Genomic DNA, 17,024 nt, shown 5'->3' with positions numbered 1-17,024 from the left:
TGATGGGTATCACGTTGGCATACTTCTGTTTCATGAAGAAAAAACCAGGTTAGTTTCATTGACATGGCAATATAGTGTTGACGCAGAATTGGCCAACACACAAGCTCTAAAACGAGCAGGATCGCAACGATCAAAACCTGACGAAGCTCGCCGGCGACCGGTTAGACCGGTCGCGCCAACCGGTCAGACCGGTCGGACGCAGAGAGGCTTCGCGAAGACCTAAAACCACGAGCTCGGGAGGGACCTCGTCGGAGCTCGCAGATCTAGGGTTGTCTTGAGATCGGCAGGCCACTCAAGACGCTCTTGAACACCGTAGAGACGAGCAAAGAACAGCACGAGATTGGAAAAATTAGGGTTTGGAGAAAAATAGAAAAATAATAGATTGATTGATTCGATTGGGTAGAAGGACCTCAATCGGCCGTTGCCTTTATATTTATAGGCCGGAGAAGACGTACCCCTTCCAAATTGAGTTACAAACGGATTCCAAATTACAATCCCTAACTCTACTCGGACTGTACAGGCCCAGACCAGTCTGACCGGTCGGCCTCGGTGTTTGCTAATTTTGGCCTCCAACATATGCCCCCCTGTCTTTTTAGTGAGCTTTGCAAGCCAAAAAGCAAGTATCAAAATCTAGCCTAATTACATAAATTTGAACAGAAAGTACAAGGCTAAAATAATACAAAGGGCGATACTTTATACCGGCCATCTTCATCTTCAAGCGTCTTGCCACACGCTGGGTAGTATTTCTACAAGTATCTTTCATCAAGTGCCCGTGGAAGATGCTCTCCTTGTATCGTCTCCACCATATAAGAATTCCCGAAGATAACCTTGACGATCTTGTACGGTCCTTCCCAACTTGGCGACCACTTGCCGAACTTATTGCTCTTTGTCCTAAGAGACAATATTGTCTTACAAACCAGCTCACCAACCTGAAAAGATTTTGCTCTTACCTTCTTGTTGTAAGCTCTAGCCACCCAAAGCTTGTCCTTCTCAATTTCCTTCAAAACTTACATCCGCTTGTCGCTTACTTCATCAATATTGTCCATCACCAAGTCATAGTAATCAACAGCGGAAAGATCATTTTGTTTAGCTAATCTATAAGCGTCCAGATTCACCTCAACAAGCAAAACGGCCTCTTGACCATAAACAAGCTCAAAATGAGTTACTTTAGTAGCACCATGTCTAGATATACGATGAGCCCACAATGCCTCAGATAAAACCTCATGCCACCTCCTGGGATTCTCCTCCATCTTCTTCTTGATGAGCTTTATCAAGATCTTATTACTAGACTCGGCCTAACCGTTGGCCTGAGCATAATATGGAGATGAATTGAGTATTTTAATCTTGTATGATTCGGCAAAATCACGTACCTCCTTTGAAATAAAAGATGAGCATTGATCCGTTGTCAAAGTTTGAGGAATACCGAATCTATGAATAATATGCTCTGTAATAAACTCAATTATCTCCCGGTGTGTCATATTCTTCAAAGGAACTGCTTCGGTCCACTTAGTAAAGCAATACGTAGCAACCAACACGAAGCGATGTCCCTTTGAAGAAGGGGGATTAATCTGACTAATGAAATCAACCCCCAACCTCTGAACGGCCATGGCTTAATAATAGAATGTAATAACGCAGCAGTCACTAACTGAACATTACCAAATCGATGATATTCTTCACACTCTTTATAATATCTAAAATAATCCGCCATCATAGTTGGCCAATAAAAACCGGCACTCCTAAGTAACCACTTCATTTTAGGAGCCGAATGATGTGTACCACAGATGCCTTCATGAATTTCCCCCCATAGCAACACGGGCCTGATCAGAATCTAATCACTTGAGAAGTACATCTTCGGCGGTTCGACGATAAAGCTCATCGTCGATCAAAATATATTTAAATACCAAACGCCGAATATTTCTCTCCGCACCATGACCAGGGTCCTTTAAATATGTCACAATAGGCACCCTCCAATCAGCAACCTCGGCCTTCTCTTTGGAATTGGAAGTGGCGGCCGACTCGCTGTTTTCAGCAGGGCGACCGGTCTGGGCGGTCAGACCGGTCGAGGCATCCAGTCTGACCGGTCCGTCCAGAACCAGTAACTCGGCTGTCGCTCGCATCGGCTTTCTCATGTTAAAATATTTTTTAGTAACATCATAGCCAGATGCTTGCTGAGCTAGAGCATTTGCCTTCTTATTACTATCTCTTGAAATATGTCGGATTACAAATTCTTCAAAATAAGAGATAATATCAAGGCATCTATCAAGATATGCATTTAAGGAACCGTTATAGCATTGGCATACCTTGGATACTTGCTGCACCACCAGAAGTGAATCACCATAAGCTTCCACATGTTTAACACCCATTGATTCCAAGAATTCCAAGCCAAATATAAGTGCTTCATACTCAACTTGGTTATTCGTGCGCTCTTCCTCCAATTGGTTTGAGAACGGTCTGGGCCGCTGGGCCGCGGGAGGGAGCGGCCCAGCGGCCGGAGCGGACGGTCGGGGCGCTCGTGTGCGACGAGGGGTAGAAGGGAAGTGGAGATGGAGGGCAGCAGTGCTGATGGGGAAGGCAGTGGTAGATGCGGGGAATGAGGCATCGGCGAGGATGGGCGCCGGGGTGGAGGCGGCAGCATTGGACCTCTGCGCTGGTGTGGCCGGGCTGAACCGCCGGACGGCCGGAGGTCAGAGGGGGCACTGAAGAGTGAAGGGGCAGGTGAAGAATCGCGAGGGGTGTGCTGCTGCGCTGTCGTCCGTTGGATTGCGATCGGACGATCTGTTTTAGAGCGACGTGGCCCCACGAGGGAGGGAAAATCTCCCCCCGTTTAGGTCTTGTAAAAGATAATATAGATTGTGAAGATGCACAGGCATGGAAAGGAACGAATGATTGCAAATTGTGTTCTTCCATATGCGTGCGCTACATCCGTGTCACAACAAATGGAGACAGATTCTCCCATCCTCACATCACTGGAGCTTGCAGATGGTATTTTGGGGGCGAAAAAGAAAGCAAAAGAGCAAATTAAAGGGCCGCATATTATATTTTTGTAATTGACAACCGATCATAGGGAAAATGTTATCATTTACAATACATTGCGATTCCTTATTTCCTTATATTACAATACCGAGTCAATAGTCAATCTTTATATTTCCGAATATAGATTAGCAAACGAATTAGTGAATCAAATCAAATATGGGAATCTTTACTGACTTAAACCTGGTCGCAACAGCGATCAGGAATTCAGCCACGTCAGTAAAATATCATTCACCGTCCGATCGAGATCTCATGACAAAATACACCCTGCCCACTTGCTCTTCTCCAATCTACTGACGGCATCCGGCCTTGTGGCATCTGAAGCATGGTTGGCAATAGCTGATAGTAAGATGCTTGTTAGAGAAAAGCTAGGAAAAGAGTTTGTTCATCTCAAAAAGCACAAAGATGCAATATTACACCTCTCTTTCTATATTGGATTTGGGTACTTCAAACTATTTTGGAATTCGACAAACTTGTGCTAAAAATAAGATAGGTCATGGGCAAACGCTTTTAGTTGGGTTCAGCTCAAAACCTGAGCTAAATTTGAATTAAAATTCTCTAAACTTTTTGTTCAGTGCCTAAACTACTTGCAGCAGCAACACCACCGGTATGACAATCACCAACCCAACTGATAACACGGTTAGTGTAAAGAAAAACAATTTCTCATGCATCTTATATATCCACATATAAAACCCTTCAAAGTGCAGCTAGAAATCAGTTTGAAATCGATTTGCAAGGTAATATTTTTTTGCACCTTTTCAATATATCTCATCAGTGCTCTCCAACCTGCTTCATACAAATCTTCATACTCAACTGTCAACATCTCGAGGTCTCCCAGAAGGGCTATTTAGCGCGGCGACCCCACGCGTGATTCTAGTAATGATGAAATACATGGGACATTCATGGAACATATTGACTCAAAATACATGAATATTATTTATTATGTATTGGGTACTAAGTTGGGTAAAAAAAAGGAGTAACAAGGGATGAGACCCCTGCATCACCGTGCGCTCCACTCACTCCATTTTCCACAGTGGTCATCTAATTCACATCCATGAAAACTGGTAACTCAGAGGAAACTGCATGCATGAATACCAGCTAAGCAAATGTGAGTCTATCACAACCTGGTATGTTGTTTAATGCTCCTATGAAAAGATATAGTGTAATATTAATTCAGACATAATCTTTATTGTTCATTATCCAATATAAAAATTGCAGGGAGAGAAAACATATTAACTATTTATGATAAGTTCATGGCGACGTATCAGGTGCAAACCAACCTATTCGCGCACCGTTGCACGAATGGGTTGGTTTGCACATGATATGTTGCCTAAGTTCATAACCCATTCTGAGGTAAAACAAATTCAGTCTTTTGTAAATATTTTTTGCGGCACCAGTTGCAGAGATCCTGAACCGGCATTTGCCACACAAACAATTAGCATGCCAAAGCTTATTTGAACAGACCACATCATTTGACTAAATATACTGAAGAGTCACTCCAAATATCTCAAAAGTTAGATAATGTGTATAGTTCCTAAACTAAATTACTGCATCTTCTTGTACTAATTACATATGCTAGTAAAAGTAAATGCAGTAGGTTTAAGAAATGAGCTCTATCGTTGATTCTTATTATCTAGAGAAGGATTAGTAAGGCTTTAGAAAATAATACTATGTACTATTGTAAATTAGGCTCCAAAAATTCTCAATAAGAACACAGTACCAGAGACTTCTTGTATGTCACTGTAACTCTTGGATTTGCAACCCAATACACGGAATAGAAGCTCGGCCCCAGCCTGCATGAACAAATTCAGTTCATTCATCATCATATTCAACATGTTTTAACATAGAAATTTCATGTGCAAACAATTGGAAGAGGAATGAGCAACAAGAAATCACAGCAGCACCCACCTTAAATTTCTTATATATGAATTCCAACACTTGCTCGAGATTTCCTGCACGGGCTAACACATGGACCACACAAGCATAATGTTTCGTGGATTGTGATGTTGAAATGTTGTGCCATGCTATGAAAATACTTTTTCCATGCAGTGACCATCCCAGTATGGCTGCAAGTGGATAGGATGCTTGTAAATGCTACATCGTTTGGGTGCACACCGTCTTTCAGCATTTCAGTGAAAAAATCAATAGAACCAGCAGAATTGCCTAGCATTCCATAACCCACAATCATAGCACACCAGCAGAATTGGTCACCTTCTATCAATTTGCATCTGTAAACACTAAGACCATCAGATTTCAGTATTCCATGTAAGGAAATCTCAAAGCACAGCAATAGAAAATTACCTGCTAGTTTCATGTTGAATAATGGGAAACAACATCTGAACACTAAGATAGATGTCATCTTAGAAAATTAATAAAGATCAATGGGAAACAACAAAAATGCTCTACAGCCAGCCTACTGAACAGCAGCACCTGTCTTTGACTTTCATGTTGAACAATATTCACTACATACCTGCTAGTTTTCAGGTAACTTATTGACTGAATTATGAACATTCATGAGAATTTTTAGCAGAAGCACGACTGCTTACACAAGGACTGAAATTCCAAGTCCAATTACAATTACAAGATTACTTGAGCAAGCATGCTGAATGCAGAGTATTAGCCAGCATCCAGTCCTCTAACTGAATTCAGTGTGCTCATGATGCAATGATGCAATAAACTCTAAACATGCGCAGGAAATAATTTTGGAAATATTATTGGTAAACAGAGCTGTCAAAGGGCCTCTACCTGAGATGGTTAGAGGAACCCAGCGGCACTCCTCAGGTGTTGGGTTCGACTCCCCGTGGGAGCGAATTTCAGGCTGAGGTTAAAAAAATCCCCTCATCTGTCCCATGGCCAAAGCACAGGTCTAAGGCCCGGCCCCGGTCGTGGTCGTCTCACATGGGCTACGGTGCCGCTGTGTAAGGATGGGGCAGGGGTTCAGGGGTTTTTTTGACCTGCGTGAGAAGGTCTTCTCTTAATGCAATGCCCGGGGGCTGTCTTACCCCTCGCAGGTCAAGTTTTTTTATTGGTAAACAGAGCTACAAATAACCATCTGATCCATTTTGGAAATAATTTTAGATATTATTAGGCTCATAAGAAAAGGAGGAGAATATATCAAAGACTGAAAGAACCACTGCATCATTGATACAGTTGTGTGATGTAACCATATATATGAACAAGAAATTAGAGGAACCTTAAAATAAGATGTCCTACAATTGACAGGGCCGGAATTCACTACTCGAGCAGGAACAGCATATAGGTTTAATCAGCTAAGCAAGAAGGCAATAAAAAGAATGTTACTGCAATAAAAAACATCTTTTTTATTACAGATGATACCTCCACAGCTAATCCTGGTACGGAACAAAGAACATCCTCTGCTGTTGACAAACATGAGGGAGGTAATATCCATTCCCTAAGTATATTAAATAAAAACAATCAGAAAAAACATTGAATTTTTCACAGAACCAACTTTTTCCAGATCATAGAAAACATCCGATGAACCTGGAAATAAAATGAGTGGGGAAAGGATACCTTTCGCATTCCAGCTGGCTTTTGGGATCTTACGAAATGCATCCACAAGTAACTAGGAAATAAACAGAAGCAAGCAAATTATAGTTTCATATAATTCTGTGACAGCTGATTCAACACTTGTTGGGGAGAATGTACCTGATTGTATTGGAACTTCACTGCAATCACATAGCTAGAATGGAGGAAAAGATTTAAAGATATCTCAGGTGAACTTCCCTGACTATTATTCACTTGAAGTGATTATTGTGTCTATTACCCTGTTATTTCCATCTATATTACTCTCAGAGTACCTACAGCTACAATCAAGCCTTCAATATGTAGTAAATTTTAATTTTATAGAATTTTGAAGTGAGATTTTTCATCCCATACCATTTTCAACCTCAACCAAGCAACTTTTTTCAAGCTTTGCACAATTTCTTGGCAGATCAAGGCATTCAACGTTTACAGATGCCAAAAAGTAGTACAGACCTCTACTAAATAGGTTAGTGAAAAGACTATCTATCTTTCACAACATATACCTTTAGCAAAAAGGAGCCTCTGAACTGTGCATAGTTTTATTCAGAAGCACTTAATATACTTACAAATGATTAAGTTAATCAATTATTGACCCAGGAATTGAGAGAGAATCAAGCAGAAACAGAAACTTACAATATCTTCCACGGTCTAATGAAGCCAGTGAAAGGCATATAACCATGCAGGCCATTGCTTGATGAATGCCCTGTCATGTAAAAGAAAAAAGAAATTTAAACATCAAAATAGAGTAAGACCATACAGAACTTATAATTTAGGGAACATAATATAGCTTAAAATGCAAATATCACTATATGGATAAAATACATGGCATAGCTGTAGGCTCCATCTTTGTTCCTAGCATGGCAGTATTGAGCACATCACAACCTAGCTTTTCTACCTGATATATATGATATACATAGTAGTGCAGACATCAGGATGAAAGCAGATATTTGACTTTGCTTTGCAGCAACCAACAATGGAATCTTTGATTTGACAGTAACTTTTAAAAGTAACTTTTTGCAAGGGCCCAATAGCAAACTTTCTATGCATCAGTTGCATCCATTTTGGCAAAACATGAACCATTTATGAAAAACTTATGCTGCAATCTAAGATGTTAATCAGAAAATAGAACCATAGCAATAATCCACTAACCTGCTAATACTAACACGGTGGTCACCTGGTGGTTTATGAATGATCATTTCACAATCGGTATATTTTTACATGAACATGAAAGAAGGCACCTCCTTCACCCAAAATTGTATTAGGGTGGTTCCTTATAGTATAGATTAGTTATTCTAGTGGTTCGGAGAAGAATGAAAGGTTCTCAACCAGTTCCTTGCCCCAATAGTGGTCAGTCCTACAAGATACATTCAGTAGGAAATACTTCATATCATGTGGCACAATCATAAGAGAGTTTGCAAAATCGTTCATCCTTCCACATACTACCTGAATACTGCTCCTTGACCAAGCAATCCTTCAAGGACCTCATCTCATTGATACTCCCTTTCTAAATTCCTGAGTTCAAGACATACCATGTAATTATATGATGGTTGAAATGTTAGTGCATAGACCCATCATTTCAAATGGGGCCTCAAAACATGCTGGTAGTTAATTGTCCAGCAAACATGAGCAGCACTTTCAAACATGCTTTAAACTGGTGTATCTAGCGGGAGGTGATTTTGGCTAGGAGCAGGTGACTTGAAATCAGTGTACTCGTGGAGGTGAATTTGGCTATGGATTGTTGGCACTCCCTCACACACACACACACAACACCCTCTTGCTTGCAGGTGGAGGAAGAAGATGAGGAAGAAGGACTCAGGAAGAGCACACGAAGTGGAGCTGCTTAATCTTGTAAGCTACAGCTACTCTCCTTTTTATAGACACAGCCAGTCAATGTACAGGGTATGGCTACAGTGTAATGCAGCCTCTACTATTACTTGCTACTGCTACAACTATTGCTACCATGCTGCCATATAGTAACTTGCAGCCACTATTATATGCTACAGCCATCTGCCGCCCAAGTCAAAAGACCAGGCATGGCAAGCACAGGAGCAGGAGCTCCCACTACTGTTCAAGCATGATGACAAGCGAGAGCAAGGGTAATTATCTAACAATCATTTCCCTAATTGCACTGCTCTTGCTTGATTTCCTCAACTCCAATCTTGGTCCTCAACTCTGTGAGTCGAACGCGCCCAAGTGGTTTGGTGAGGATGACCCCGAGCTGTCGAACTATCTCGACATACTCGAGCCTGATCTGTCCACCATCGACGCAATCACAGATGAAGTGATACTTGGTGTCGATGTGCTTGCTCCGGTCGTGGTGGACGGGGTTTTTTGCTAAACGATGGCTGACTGGTTGTCCACCATCAGGATGGGTGCCCGAGCTTCTTCTCCGGTGAGCTCTGCCAGCAGCCGCCCCAGCCAAACTCCCTGGCAACATGCTGTCGCCGCCGCAATATACTCTGTCTCGCAAAAAAAATTGAACCAAACCTCAGCTACCCCTTTCACAAAAAAATGTAAGCTTTTATGTTGGAAGTTGAAGCTGTGAAATGCGAAGGTATTAAAGTCGAATATGTGAATACTACTGTTCTTGTGTGTGTTCTCTGTGCGTGAGCTCACACCGAGTACACGAAGCTGATCACGTTCAACACCTCCGAGCACCTGCGCCAAGCAGCAGAATATTGACACCGAGACAAAATCGCCAATCCTAGCTAGAACCCTAATGGCCATGTTTAAACAAGGGGGGATTTTTTTCCCACTGCATACCGGAACTGGGTGTAGTTGCTGTAGGAGTTTCGGGCCCAGCCCTTGCCGGTGTCAGCGGCGAGAACCGCGAGCGCGGCCAGGCAGAAGCCCCATGGCCGCGGCCCTCGCCACCAGCGCAGAGCCGGATCTCGCCCGTGGCGGCGGCGGAGGCGTCGGAGCCGGGGAGGAAGCGCGGAGGGGACCACCATAGATCTCGCCCGCGCGACGGGGACGGCGGAGCTCGCGCTCGCGCGCCCGTGGAGACGGCGGAGCTCGCCCGCGCGGAGCCGGATCTTGCCTGCGGCGCGTGCGCGCGCGGAGAGGGGCGGGCGCCTGCGCCGAGTCGTAGCGGATCGTCCGTGCCACGCCTCGCCGAGCGCCGCCGCTACAGATCCTCGCCGCCGTCGTAGATCCACGCCGAGCGCCGCAGGGGGCAGAGAGAGGTGCGGCCGGCCCGAGCTGCTCCTCTTCCCGCTACTGCCATGGACGCGGCGGCCTCCTCCGACCGTCGTCGCTGCCACGCGCCGGCCCGCCCGCGCGCGTGCCCACCGGGGCAGGGACGGGCGCCCGCCCGCGCGCACGGAGCTCCGCCGCCGGGGGGCAGGGGCGGGCGCAGCGAGCTGCCGGGGAGGAGGGGCGCTCGACCATGGCCGTGGGGTGGGGCAGGCGGGCGGCGGGCGGCGCGGCAGGGGTAGGCGCCTAGGCGCAGGTGGCCGGGGTGATGGCGTTTGACGGGCGGGGGCACAGGGAAAGGTCGCGTGGGGTGAGTCAGGGTTAACCATTTTGTTTCCGATGAAATCCCGGTGTTCAGCGGAAATGTCGATAAATTTCGGTGAATTTTTGTGAATTTTGAATGAAATTTGTTGAATTTGAATTTTAAAAACAAAATATACCGAAAAATACCGAAATTTCTTTTCCCGGTAACTAGCGGAAACAAAAAAAACCGAAATTTCGACGAAAACCCCGAGTGAGAAGCGACACGCCGGAAATTTGGGGTGGGTACAGGTGGGCGGGTAGCAGACGCTTGGTGACAAAAAAAAATTGGATGCCCAGGCGGAATCGTACTGGCGGGGGCGACTAAATGTGTCCGCTCCCATGTTTCATCAAATTTTTTGAGCTTACATGTGGGTTCTAAAAAAATGATTTGTGAGGAGTAAAATTAGATTAGTCTTGGTAATGCTAATTTCAATTTCTTTATATCCTTATAGTATAGATAGATAAAAAAATGATTTGTGAGGAGTAAGATTAGATTAGTCTTGGTAATGCTAATTTCAATTTCTTTAGATCTTTATAGTATAGATAAGCAATGGAAGTCTTATGAACTATATAGCCAGTATGATAATTGGACACAATTTTATGTTGTTAGACAAATTTATATAGAATTACATTTCCATATGATCTGGTTATTTTATATATGACGTCATATCTTCCCATTTCCATTTCTACCTTTCAAGCTGTAGAAATTTTTCATGATACTTTAAAGTTAGATGTATGTCTTGGAACCTCCGACGAACGATAAAAAATAAAAAAAATTGTTAATCACGTTGGAAAAGCTGACAAAATAAATATGACACATGTTGTATATAAGAAATTTAGTATACATAATAGTTATTTGAAAATTCTATTGATTCAGCTTCCATATATAGAACTCTTAATTCTTGTTTAATTTATTATTCCTGCAGATGAATTAAGTGGACTGGAATGGCACACACACTATAAAATATTTTTGGGAATTTGCGAGGGCTTACATTATCTTCACAAGGAAAAACATATATACTCACATGGACCTTAAGCCAGCCAATATACTAATAAATGACCAGATAGTGCCAAAGATTACATATTTTGGCTTAGCGAGATTCAATGTGTCGGTGTTCCATATCACCGACGAGTAAATTTATGTAGCACGTCACTGGTCTGGATGGCAATGCAAATATACGACTTAGGATTTATACTGGTTCGGGCGGAATATCTCTATGTCCAGTTCGAGCTCTTGTGCTCTTGCACTCAATTCGTAACAGGGGTTACAAACGGGCGAGAGAGGGAACGGGGCTCCTGAGTCTCTGGTTGCGCGTGAAAGCGTGTGTGTGTTTGGTTGTTCATTCGATCCCCTTCTTAGGGGCGCCCCCTTCCCCTTTTATAGCCCAAGGGGAAGAAGGGGTCGGATACAAAAGGGACGTGGAGTAAAAAAAGGAAGCCGAGGGGGTCGGACGTAATCCGACCCTTCTCCATTGTGCAGGTCATGGCGAACGGGAATGGGCTCGGCGTACTGTGGATGACGTTCTGTTGATGTCATCACTGTTTGCAGGGGTTGGTATGTCCGGTCCCGTCCTCCGTCCGGACGGTCATCATGTTTCTGGCGCTGACTTCCGGGGGGGTTGAGCAGCTCTCCCTGCCCGGTCTTGTCACGTCCCCGCCCATCCCGTTGCGTACGGGGGTATAGACGATCAGTCACGTCCCCCACATGGGTCCTCCTTTGCTTGTCGCGTCCCCGCCCATCCCGTTGCGTACGGGGGTATAGACGATTGGTCACGTCCCCCCCCCCCCCCACATGGGTCCTCCTTTGATCAGCGACGGTCCCCCGTACCAAGGAGTTGGTGGATTGCCATGTGGCTATTTGTACCTTATCTCGCGAGGGTCGGGCGAGGCGAAGTCCTTCCGCGAGGGTTGGGTGAGGCGAGGACTCCCCGCTTAGGTCGGGCGAGGCAAGTCTTGTCATAAGTGGGACGTGGGCCAATCCTCGACGACCTGGGCCGCACTTGTCGGGTCGATACAGTCCCGGGCCGTCAGGCCTTGGGCTGGCACTCTGTCGGACCGCGCCAGCTTTGCCCCTAACCCTCGGAGGTCTTGGTATTAACGAATGATTAGGGGGTATCTGTTACTTTTACCCCCATTACAATGAAAGATCACAAACTGTCAGTACCCAACGTCTTGGAACTCCGTAAGACATGCTTTCATAAAATACATTGTTATTTGTGAATTACTTTTAATCTTTCTTATGTAACAATAACAATGCATTGAAATGCCATGTTTTCGTGCAGAGGTTATTGTGCTCCAGAATACATTAGCGAAGGAAAAACGTCAATCAAGTCAGACATATATAGTTTGGGTATCATTATCATAGAAATAGTGACGGGATCTAAGGGAAAGCCCAATAAATCTAAAGTAAGAGTTGATCTTTCTCATAATTTGGCCCTTTTAGAATCCACATCAGAGTGAGTTTGATTTTGTCGACCTACATGTATTTTAGTTGTGCATGGATGTCTTTGTCTTGAGTTGTGAGTATGAGACGAACTATTGCAGAGTACTATGTTCACTGTGAGAATCAATATGGGACATGAGAGAATGAACAAAAGAGAAAAAAGGAAATCTAACTATTAAAATTTAATTTGGGGCAATTGCAATTTACCATCCAATTGAAATGTTATTGCAAGCTTTCCACTAGAAACATGTAAAACTCCAATTCCAAAAGTACCTCTTGAACTATTATTTTATTAGTGCCATTCTTCAACCAAAGGCAGTTTTGCAAGCACACCTTCAAATTTCTCGTCGTTTTACTTTCATATATGTTCAAGACTAGTTTTAATTCATGCATAGACAGCTAATTTGAACTTGATATTTCAGTACGCACTAAATGGCCTTTGAGCAAATTGAAGGCAGGGGCGAAGCCAGTGTGGGGGGCAGGGGGCTCAAGCCCCCTCCCCGCAAATTGCAGGCAGGGGCGGAGCCAGCGTGGGAAGCAGGGGGGCTCAAAGCCCCCTACCCCCAAGAACTCCATTGGAGGCAAAGAGGAAGGAGAAGGATGATAGAAGGGAAAGGAGGAGGAAGAAGAAGAGGGAGGAAGAGGAATGGCCCCCTAGGTGCTGGGGCTGGCTCCGCCACTGATTACAGGTACTTAGAAGATGGAGCCACCGGTGGAAACAATCATCGCAGCATACACCATTGTGGGACCAACAAGTGGAAAAGAGAATATGCACGCCCCCTCGTAGTTAGTAGTAGTAGAAAAACAAGACTATATGATTGATTGTATGATCCACAAGGAAGAACTCCCTTAAAGCTGGGCGAATGGTCTCGTAAACATCTGCCTGTACCGGGCCAGAAAGGCCTTCCGGAGGCGCCAAGTTAATTACCTCCAACACCCGAGGGTCTTTGCCCTCCTCCAGGTCCTGCAAATGGTAGTAAAACACATACATATGGCTGGGCAGAATACCCGAAACCCGAACCCCAAACCCAAAAAACCCGAGCCCGAACCGAACGCTAATTCGGGTTCCAACCCACGGTACCTGGAATTATTATGGGTAATTCGGGTTTCAAACCACAATACCCTAATTACCCGAAATACCTGAATAGAAGCCCAACTCAAACATTTTCACTTAGCCCAGCCCACCAAACCTTCAACCCTAGCTGCACACCCCAGCGCCTGGCCCCCCACCGCCCCCAGCACACCCCCTCCCCCAGCCGTCAGTGCCAGCCCCCCCACACTCCACGCGACCACGCCGCTCCCCACCCCATGCTGCTCGGCGCTCAGCCGCTCGCTCATGGATGCCGCCACCGGCCGGCCACCGCGGTACTGCCCCAGCAGCGCGACTCCACCGGCCACCGCGGCTCCCACACGCCACCAGCCCGCCACATCTCTCTGTCTCTCTCTCTCTCTCAAATCCTCTCCATCTCTCCGTCGGAGCAGGAGGCCGAGCTCGAGTCTGCGCCGCCACCTGCCGGATCCGCCTCCTCCACGCCCCCAGGCCCCAGCTTCCGCTCCCGGCTCCCGGAGTCTCGCTGGCGGCGGCGGCGGGTGGGGCTTCGACTTCAAGCCTTCAGCGGCGGTGGCGACGGTCGAGTTCGGGCGCGCCTTCTCCACCACGCGCTAGGAGAGTAGGAGGGGCGGCCGCGAACACTTGGCCGCAGAGCATGTAGGGAAGGATGACATCGAGAGCTCGAGCGGCGGCGTATTGCACAGTGTGTGGTTCGGGTTGTTCGGGTAAACCCGAACCTGAAATGTCGGGTTTTGTTTATTTTGAGCATAAATCGGGTTTAAGTTTTCAAAACCCGAAATATAGAAAACATGAAATATAGAAAACCCGAAAAACCCGACCCGAAATTTTCTGGTAGCCCGAATGCCCAGGCCTGCACATACACCTTGTTGTCCTTTCTGACAGCCTCGGTGTAGTACTACGGGGGAACTGAGCTGTATGCGCATACTCATGCCTGGTGATGCCGTTGCCGAGGGGCCACGTATGAGGATTTGCCAACGGGACGATGGAACCAACCGTCAGTTTGTTGCAGGTGGACATTCAGCACGAAGTCGCGGAGGCAGAAGGCGAAGTGTAGCGGTCGCCGCAGCAGGTCAAGTGGAAAGCGGCGGCGTCATAGCAGATCGAGCAATGGTGTTGTCCTCCAGCTGCCAGCTGCTGCTGTCCTCCTCCTCCTCCTCCGATTGCCAACCTGCTTGCAGAATATAATGTGCATTGCATCCTCATGATCAATTCAACTGTTGAGACACACACATGCAGACAGGCCTGTAGTGCAGCAGCACGGTCAAAACGATTTTGCAGACATACGCATGGAAATAGTAAAAACCGCTGCATTCAGATAAGTTTTTTTTATTACCTGCCTTGAGAAGAAGGATCGTGGCCGCCGCGAATGCAAGAGAGGCGATGCCGATCAGAATCGCATGCCCACCAGAAGCCCCAGCTCCTCCTCCTGTAACAAATCGATTGGAATCAGCATTCGGTGCAGATTCAGAAACTGAAAATCCAACCAAGCACTAATAGCTAGCGGCCAAACCCAAAGGAGCCCCAAAGGAGCTGAAACCCAATAGCTAGCTAGTTTGTAGTAGATTGCAGCATGCAATTGGTTGGTTGGTTGGTTGGTTCTACATGATCTCCGAACTGATGCGATGCATTCTCAGTGCAGGTTCCCGGCCCAATGTTAGAATGTGTGTGAATAAACTGACACGCAAGGACCGAGGATCCCAATCAAACAGCAGTGATTGATGCAATACAATGCAGAGACATTTGATTTCTGCTAGTAAGAGTACCTGAGTCTGCGCTCGACGACGTGCTCTGGGCCCTTCCATTCCCGTCAGGCTTGGGGGCCGCCACGGGAGCAAGTGACGACCGGGTACATGGCTTCGCGGCCGTGCGCACACCGGACGCGGCGAGTGGAGTTGGCATGGCCGCCGTGGCATCTCCAGCGAGCGGTCGCCATGGCGTGGATGCCGTGCTGCTCTCCACCGCGACGGCTGGGGGGCGCATGATAGGCGAGGAAGATGGCATGCTCGACGTCGGAGCATAGAGCGCGGCCGCTACCGCTGCAAACGCGGTGCGCGGCGTGGCCGAGAACGAAGAGGGCGCCGGCCAGACCCCGCCGCTGTCCACGAGTAGGGTGGTGTGCCACAAGTCATGCCACGGGCCCATGGTCTCCTCCTCTTACGCCATGAACACTCGAACGCCGTTTCCCTGTGCAACCCCGTGACAGGAGGCGTCGGAGCCTTCGTCTTTTCCGGCGAAGTCCACGGGTGCGCCGGGCTGGGGTACGATCCGGCGAGGGAGGAGCCCGTCCTGTCCTGGTCCGCCTCTCCTACGCGCCGCGTCGCGTCTTGGAGACCCGCGAGCACGCCATGGAGTGCCAGGTGTGGCCGCTGGGAGACTTGCGCCCGAGAACGCTCGCGTCTCCGCCGCCGGCGGCGGTCAACGTGCCGCCGGTGCACGTCGGCGGCAAGATGTACTGGCCCGGAGAGCCGCGGCTCCGCGCCGTCGCTATCTTGGCGTTCGACATACCCACCGAGACCTTCGACACCAAGCAGCCAAAATTTGTCAACGGCCAAACCAGCAATTGGCAAAAAATTGGTCACAATTTTGTTCCGGATATGTGCATAAAAGGGTGCACTCCGCCACTCCCTCCATCCTGAAATAAAATATAAAGTATATATCTTGGTTTGTTCTAAGTAAAATTAGTGTAAGTTTGTTCAAGTTCATAGAGAAGATTGTTAACATCTAACACATCAAATAAGTTAATTATGAAAAATATAGTTATAATGAATCAAATTATTCTCATTATACATTCAAAATATTATTATTATTTTCAATAAATTTGATCAAATTTAGAACAGTTTGATTTATGAAAAATTAAAAACAAATAATACTTTCAGAAAAATCAAATTTTCTCTTTTCTTTATATTTATGTATAACCAAGGACCAAAATGAAAATCCGACCAGACAAAACCAGCTCAGTACAAAAATCGTTTCACACTAGACTAGACGTCGCCTTCTCCCTGTCCGTCGCCTCCGCCTCCTCTTCCCCGGAGCTTTTCCACCCGAGTCCTCGACCTCCTCCGCATTCCCATTGCCATTCCCAGCCGAGCACGCACGGCCACATCACTCGCCCCGTGCAATTCTCAATTCTCCCAGGGGCCTCTCCGCGAATCCGCTTACCTCCCCTCCTCGCGATCCCATCGCCTCGCCTCGACCCGACCCCAGGCTCGACTCGTCGCGGAGCATCACCACCACGCCTCGCCGCCGCCGGCGAGCGGTGAAGCCTAGGGTTAGCTCGGGGTGATGGCGGCCGCGCCGCCCGCCGCCAGCTCGACCGCCTCCTAGGGCGGCGATTATCCGAGGCTGAGCTCGTGCGCGCGCGTGGGGGGATCCCGTGCGCAGTTCGCGAAACCCTAGGGGGGCAGCAGGAGGCTAGGCGGCTTGGCGGGGCGGGCGGCG

At 46.9% G+C, this 17,024-nt stretch overlaps 1 protein-coding gene across 22 annotated transcripts; it reads right to left on the bottom strand.

Moving 5' to 3' along the window:
- Nucleotides 1-3,018: 3,018 nt before the first annotated feature.
- LOC120666971 (pentatricopeptide repeat-containing protein At2g03380, mitochondrial-like) lies at nucleotides 3,019-10,065 on the bottom strand. 22 transcript variants are annotated; one of them, XM_039946964.1, is made up of 9 exons: nucleotides 8,017-8,318; nucleotides 7,723-7,927; nucleotides 7,396-7,468; nucleotides 7,207-7,276; nucleotides 6,562-6,613; nucleotides 6,367-6,442; nucleotides 4,939-5,096; nucleotides 4,751-4,823; nucleotides 3,019-3,369 (listed from the first exon to the last, which is right to left on the bottom strand). In XM_039946964.1, exons 3-9 carry the CDS (start codon nucleotides 7,430-7,432, stop codon nucleotides 3,281-3,283), a joined length of 555 nt encoding a protein of 184 aa, XP_039802898.1. In that variant the 5' UTR covers nucleotides 7,433-7,468; nucleotides 7,723-7,927; nucleotides 8,017-8,318; the 3' UTR covers nucleotides 3,019-3,280. The 22 variants fall into 22 exon arrangements, 4 of the variants coding, with proteins under 4 accessions (XP_039802898.1, XP_039802897.1, XP_039802899.1 ...); XR_005671985.1 differs by lacking the exon at nucleotides 7,396-7,468 and adding an exon at nucleotides 9,337-10,064 and having other exon boundaries at nucleotides 3,048-3,369; nucleotides 3,785-4,823; nucleotides 4,939-5,267; nucleotides 8,017-9,231; XR_005671974.1 differs by lacking the exons at nucleotides 7,396-7,468; nucleotides 7,723-7,927 and adding an exon at nucleotides 3,785-4,128.
- Nucleotides 10,066-17,024: the final 6,959 nt, after the last annotated feature.

Source organism: Panicum virgatum, chromosome 3N, assembly GCF_016808335.1.
Source record: "Panicum virgatum strain AP13 chromosome 3N, P.virgatum_v5, whole genome shotgun sequence".
NCBI lineage: Eukaryota > Viridiplantae > Streptophyta > Magnoliopsida > Poales > Poaceae > Panicum > Panicum virgatum.
Note: the sequence above shows the minus strand (reverse complement) of the source record. Positions and strands in the feature narration are given on the sequence as shown.